Raw genomic sequence first — 7615 nt, 5'->3', positions numbered from 1 at the left:
AAATAAACGACATTTTGATTTTATCGATGTTTCATCTGTTCATAATGCCTGACTGATTTCGTAATGCACGGGTGTGATTTTGTAATGCATGACTGAGATTTCGTAATGACTGGCTGTAGCAATTTCTCCTTCATAATGACAAGATGTCGAAATTTTCCTTTAGCATGGGCATTTCTATACATATTGTAGTAAGTTGTTTAATAAAATGTTTTAATAAAACTTTTTTTCCCTCTTTCCTGCAAAACTTCAATATGTGATAAATAGATTACAACATGTCTTTTGGTATCATCTTGACCCATATCGGTCCTCGACTAAAGCCTCAAGGCCGATATAGGCACGGATATGGGAGTCTCGGGATGATACTGCCAGGGCCATGAATGACATTTATAGATGAAATAAAAATAAATATGGCAGTTGAGAAAATATTCAATTGTTTTTTGTTGGTTGAAATGTCCCTGAAATGTGATGGGATTATGCAGCACATGTATCCCTGCACCAGTTCACTGGCTTCAGTTTTAAATATAGACTAGTGTAGAGACTATGAATGTGTACAAACCTGACATCTAACTATGTTGTAGAAAACGTGATCATCAATTCATCAAAAATATATACACAGAGAACAATGTATTTCACAATACATATGCATTAATCCAAATTTGCATCCATTCGTACGGTCTCAATAGAAATATTTCCCGCGGAAATGTCATGTGATGTAAACATGGAATTGTCCACACCGATACGGGTGAAATACGTAGAATACCAATTGTGGACACAGCAATAAGATCATACATAATACCCTCGTGCGCCCGTAGCTAAAAGTGAAAACCTGTTAAACATCGAAATTTACCGAAATTTGTCTTTAGTCTTTAGAAATGTCAACTTGACACTATAATCTCTCTGTAATTTGAATCACACTGGTAAATTTACGTCACTTTTGTATAAAACTCATTGGTACATTTGTATTTATGATGTGGCACTGCAGAAAAAAATATATAACTAAAAAAATAATTAAATAATTAATTACCCAAAAAAATTAAATTAAAATTGAATAAATAATTAACCCTTATAAAACCTTAACTATCTATTTTGTGAACCTTCTAGTATCTTTAATAAAGACCCCTAACAAATGTTGAATATCTTCTATGTGATGTTTGTAATTATCATTTTCTGTTGTTGCTAACAATACTTCAGATTCAAGTGTTAGTTTTGCTGTTATGAAGTAGAGTGCTGAGCGGAGTTTTTCTCTAGCCTCCTCATAATTTTCACAATCCAGTAGGTAATGGTCAACTGTTTCTACTTGAAAATTGTCTGCATTTGTCGATGAGTGCTGGGCATATTGTTGATTTGTAAAAGTTTAAATTGAATTATCCTGTTTTTAGACTAGTAGTTATTCTATATATTTCAGTTGACGGCTTGTCTTTTGGAAGTGTATTTTTTACATTTTGTTGAAAGGCATAATATCTTCTTCCTTTATCACTGGTGTCCCATCGGTTTTGCCATTTTACCATAACACTGTCTTTTGCTCCTTTTTGTATATCTTGCTTTGTAAATATTGGAATGCTTTGTATTTTTTCTGCCTCCTGAGCTGCTGTTTTAGCTAGTTGGTCTGCTAGTTCATTACCTTGTATGTCAGCGTGTCCAGGGGTCCATTCAATGGAAACAATGATTCCTTCATATTTAAGTGCCAATATACCAATTTTGCTCGATTTACCTTGAAGTGAAGACAAAAAATTTGCGTGTATAGAGTGAACCCCCTATAAAAAATAATACTGTGTTCTTAACCACTTCCCCTTTCGGTGATCGATACAAATGATATTTTACTTTTTAGTATGTTAACTAAGTCAAACTGGTCAGTCAAATTGTCTAGTTTATACACCCTAAAATTCCCTAACAACGTCGTTTAATCCTATAATATTGATAACATTTGAATGAGCAGCTTATTATTTTTATGAACAAATGTTTAATTTTTATGAAAAATTTTTAGTTTATGAGCATATTTATATTTTGTTTCATGAACACATAGATTAAATATGAGGCAGGCATAACCTGTAAATGGGGACGAAGTCTGTATAATGTATCATTTTTTTTAATTCAATCATGTTGATAAAAGAAAGCGAAATACCGTACACAAATGTACGTAATGTTCCCGATTTTGGTTATGTTGTATGGGAATTAGCTGTGACGTTATTTTAGTAATGACGTCATATTCGATTTAAACAAAAGAAACGTTTTCATCAGGTAACGTTTTTTTCCATATCAAAGAATTATTAAAATTGAATTTGTATTGAGATCCAATCTTATATTTTACTAGACTGATAAATATAATCTTTTTTCAAAGTCTCATGCAAACAAGACAGATATCTGCGCAAATGCGGGGAAAACCGGAACAGGAAGTAGATCTGAAAAAAAAAGTTAACGATTTTGAGTTCATTAGTAGAATGAAAAATTCGGGAAATTTTCCCGATTTTTTTTTATTGATTTTTCTACCGTACTTATGGACTTCGTCCCCATATAATTCTAATATATATTTTTTATGAACATATATTCGAGTTAAAAAACTATTTTAGACTTTTTAATATGTTTTTGTGAATATAACAAGGTTTGCCATGCCATTATAAAATGTCTGTACAATTTTTTTTAACGAATATCAAATAACAAAACAATCTACAATTACAAAGAGTTCAATAGAATTAAAATTCAAGTGAAAAATAAACCTCACAGAAAAATAATATGCTATGTTGATGACATTAGCGGAGTAAGTTAGTATTTGTTACATGATACACAGTTTTAAATATATTTTGGTATCACCGGAAGCTGTGGTTTTTGCTTGAAATATGAAATTTGATAAAACGTTTATATATTATATGTTATTAGGCTTTATATACAAATTAACCAATATGCAATGTTTGTCGTTTGTTTATGTGTAACATTTTTGTTTTTCGTTCATTTTGTAAATAACGGGCCGTTAGTTTACCCGTTTAAATTGTTTCACAATGTAATTTCGAGGCCTTTTATAGCTGATTATGCGGTTTGTGTTTTACTCATTGTTAAAGACCGTACGCTGACCTATAATTGATAATTTCTGTGTCATTTGGTCTCTTGTGGAGAGTAGTTTCATGGGCAATCATACCACATCTTCTTTTTTACAATAATTGTTTGTATTGTTTAACTTTAAAAAAATTTGTTATGGCTATACTCCCAGTGTAAAGTATACACATTAATATATTGTAAATTTAACAATTTAAAATCACAGGCACTTGTTTTCAGATAGAAGTGCCTGTGTTTGATATGGGTTTTGAATAAAATAAAGACTACAAATGTGTTATTGGAACAAAACATAGAGAAATCTATGGGAGATGAAGAAAGCTTACTGCAATCGAACATAGAAATCGCCCAACCATTGACTTTACCTCTGATATTTAAAGAAAAAAGTAATATAACAAAAATATCAAACAGCGAGGATAAATCAAAACGAAAGTATGTAATCCCTTAGCAAAATCAAAAGACACATTCATACTGTTAATAAATTTGTGGATGCATGCATTTATTTTGACATACACTGAACAATCGAAAACAAATAAAGATTAATGACTTGGTGTTTTACAAAATGCATTATACAAAATAAAGTGACGTTTCAGTTTTAGTTTTTACAAAATGTTAAAACTCAAAAATACTGAACGCCGAGGAAACTTCGAAACGGAAAGCTCTCCATTCAAATGACAAAATCAAAAGCTGAAACACACCAAACGAATGAATAACAACTGTCATATTCCTCACTTGGTACAAAATGGTGGATTGAAGCAAGGGTTATAGCTAGCTAAATCTCTCTCTCTTTGTATGGCAGGCTCATAAACTTTTACTATCTTGACAACGATGTGTGAACAAAACAAACAGTACCGAGTCACGGCAAATACATAACACCAAAAATAGGCTAAATAATATTCCCAAAGACAACTTTTAAAATACTATAACAAGTTTTATAAGATGATAAACAACGTCAGTACCTAGAATCTATACTTAAGACGTCATATGCTATTTGTGAAGCTGATACTGGTGTTTTGATAAATAATTTTCTTTCAGTACTTCTATAACAAGTTGGACCCTTTTCCACCAAGTGATGTCCCGGTAAATGAGAGGGTTCAGCGCTAACAAACATGTTTAACCCCATTACATTACATACGTGCATGTTTCAAGTTGGCAGACTGTAGTTCAGTGTTTGTTGTTAGTTCATGTCTGTCATATTTGTGTTCGGTAAATTGTTTTGTTATGAATTTGGCCTTTAATTTCTCAATTTATTCGTTACGCATTTTTTGTTGTCGGCGCTTTTTTGGTTAACTACACGGTATTGGTTTTTTCATTATCGAAAGCCATACAGTTGACTTTAATTTCTTACGTTCACTTCATCTGAGCGGACAGTTGTCAAAATGGTATCCATAACACATCTCCTTATATTAACTTTTGTTTTTATCTTATATTTCATCTCGATCTATACTTTATATAAACCATAAAAAGTTAATGTCTCACTGTCCCTGTAGATCAGTGGATATCGTGGGGTCATGTCTGTGATATTTTGTTTTTGTATGAATAGTTTTGTTATGAATTAGGCTGTTAGTTTCCTTATTTGAATTGCAAAGTGTTTTTTCTTGTCGCGGCCTTTTATAGCCGATTATGTGGTGTTCATATTATTCATTGTTGAAGTTCGTAAGGATGGTCGTAATTGTATACATCCACTCCATTTGAATTTTGGTGGATAGTTGTTTTAATGTAAATCTTATCACATCTCGTGATTTCTATATATGTTAAGCTTTCTTATATTTCTACTCGATATATTTCAAAACTGACTTAAATAAAGGCAACAGTAGTAAACTGCAGTTCAAAAGTCATAAATTGACTGAAAGAAATCTGGGTTACAAACTAAAGACGAGGGAAACACATCAACTATAACTATACGAGATATCGCAAAGACAACATAACTTTATTGAAAGTTTCTTCATCATAAACTAACGTAGTGAAACAGTCGGAATCCAACAAACTAAAACAAATGGAAAGGTTAACATCATGTATAATCACTTATGAACTCTGAAGGGGTATAAATAGTAAATGACAACTTTTATACACGTTAATTAGACAACAACCTAACAACACAAATGTAAAAGTAAAAAAATCACTGCAAGATAATATTTGTTCGTTTACCTTACATGTTATATAGTGTAATATAATAATAGATATATTATGTGGATAAGAGATGAAGTAGTGTGTGGTGGAAGTTGTAAATGTTAACATAACGCTAGTTTTACACCACCACATACCATGCATATACCTTGTCAGCTACACCGTATATTGTTCGTTGTGTAAAGTTAACTAGTTTTGTGTACTAAAAGAAGAACATTAATAAAATCTATTTTGTCCTTATGCTTTTAGCCAAAAAGAAAACACATGCAAATTGTGAACTGATATAATAAATATCAATTAGACAACACCGGAACAACACAATGACCAATAGATATGTACAGTACAACAACCAGTCGTCAGAAAAAAATATTATAATGTATGTACAATAAGTCGGAGTTTCATCGTCCTGCATTTATCAAAAGAGTAAACATGCGAATAAACTATCAAAGGTCTACCATCAACAATACAATTAAAAATACTGTTTATTATATTTTTATTAGAAGAATTTTAAATCAACGTCATACTCAGCATCTATCCATATTATTACGGTTAAACGTATTCCTTCGCAGGCAGTGAATAAAATCCCGGTCGCAGATACAGACATTTCGGTCACACGATCCAGATTTATCTAAAAAGAAAAGAAAATACCTCTGAGAATTTCAACATGAAACCCATGTATGTATTTAGATAATCCTTGTCAATTCTTAATAAAGGAGTAACATTCAAATAATAATCATTAGCAAGTTGTTATTCCCGTTTTTAACAATTTTCAAATATAACCTGGACAAAGTAATTCAATACTGCAGTCGTTACTTACATTATTAACTTATAATTAATAAAAAAAAATAATAATAGCCGACAGTTGCTTCTAGTCAAAGGTGGATCTTTTACCTGATCTTTTATCCTTGATCTTTTAAACAAAGTAAACCCAGTTCTTTTTCCTCATGGAGCTAACGTATTTTTGTTTAAATTCATAAAGAAATTAAAATATCAAAAAGAATTAAAGACTTTGATTTTTAAATTTGTAAAAATAATTTGTTGTAGGCACTTTGATTAAGAAATAAGTGTTTCTTTTTGTTATTTTATTTGGGTGCAAACATTAACAGTTCTTTGAAATTATAAAAAAAAATACCAAATAATTTCAATGCAAATAGTTGCAACTTCTCGTACTGTTAGGATATTTTTGTTAAATCAAATCATTTTCTTTTCTCGGGTCTTAGTTTAAAACACAGATATCAAGATTTACCTTTACATATCATTGTATTCCCCCGGAATGAGTACGAGTAGATATTCCATTTCGGGGAGCACCTTGAATTTCTGCCGTAACAACGATCGTGAGCTTGACAACATCTAAAAATAGAAAACATTATTTTGTCCTGATTTTTTTTAACTTAAACAAACAATCTATCATTATCATGAGATCCGATCCAATTAAATCATTTCTGGATAGAACAAAATCAATCTGAAAACATATAAACTTTCATATAAGTAAGATATATCTACCTATCAACGCCATCTACCGGTCTTCCTTTTCCTCCCCATCCACAATAACACCCATAACCATTCAGTTCCCCAACTCTTCTTGATCCAAACACGTGCTTTATCTGATTTCGGAGCTGTACTAGGTTTCTCTTCTCGATGCGTGAACCGACTGTTGAAAGTAAAAAAAACTGTTACATACACATTTATATAATTTATATATGTTTTTTTATCATAATTAATGATTGAGAGTTAGTTATCGGCTGCAATGCGGTTTCAAATCAAATAGCTAGGGAGTAAATATAATTTTAACTTTGTAAATGTGTGCACGTCCTTATAGCCGTTTTTTCGTCACAACTTATATAAGCAAATTTGTAAGCGTCCTGATTGGCTACGGAAAATATCATCATACATCATACACCTCGAGTTATTGCGAATGACTTGACTTAACTATATGCTTTAATTACTAATAAACTGTCGTGACCTGCTTTAGTAAGATTGTATTTGTAATCAAATCATCTCGAGTTTTTATGCCATCAAATTCAAGAAACGATAATAACACAACTAAACATATACGTTATTGTGTACTTACTCGCAATATGAGCATACGGTACAGGCAATAAGACAAGTAAATAGAAAATTCATCTGAAATTAGATGAATTTCATGCTATTGTATAAAATCTTTGTTCATTTTCATTGTCATCATTTCATCAAATTGTTCTTTGAAGAAATATGCAGCCTTAGCAGATCTGTACTAATTTTTTTATTAAATTCATTGACACATGTCTATACCAGAGGCGATTATTTTTACTTAAATTCATTGACATATGATCTATACCAGAGGCGATTAAAAGCTTGACTTACTTTTTAGACATTGTCTGTTTGAAAATGTATTATCTATTCCTGTGAAATTCTTTTACTTGTAGGATTTTAATCATTCTTACATTAATAACAGTAAACAATA

At 31.1% G+C, this 7615-nt stretch overlaps 1 protein-coding gene across 1 annotated transcript; it reads right to left on the bottom strand.

Annotated features, from left to right (window-relative positions):
- Nucleotides 1–5690: 5690 nt before the first annotated feature.
- On the bottom strand, nt 5691–7065 carry LOC134692227 (basic phospholipase A2 2-like). The gene is made up of 4 exons (XM_063552677.1): nt 7047–7065; nt 6676–6823; nt 6419–6522; nt 5691–5800 (listed from the first exon to the last, which is right to left on the bottom strand). Exons 1-4 carry the CDS (start codon nt 7063–7065, stop codon nt 5697–5699), a joined length of 375 nt encoding a protein of 124 aa, XP_063408747.1. The 3' UTR covers nt 5691–5696.
- Nucleotides 7066–7615: the final 550 nt, after the last annotated feature.

The sequence above is a fragment of the Mytilus trossulus genome, chromosome 12 (assembly GCF_036588685.1).
Source record: "Mytilus trossulus isolate FHL-02 chromosome 12, PNRI_Mtr1.1.1.hap1, whole genome shotgun sequence".
Lineage (NCBI taxonomy): Eukaryota > Metazoa > Mollusca > Bivalvia > Mytilida > Mytilidae > Mytilus > Mytilus trossulus.
Note: the sequence above shows the minus strand (reverse complement) of the source record. Positions and strands in the feature narration are given on the sequence as shown.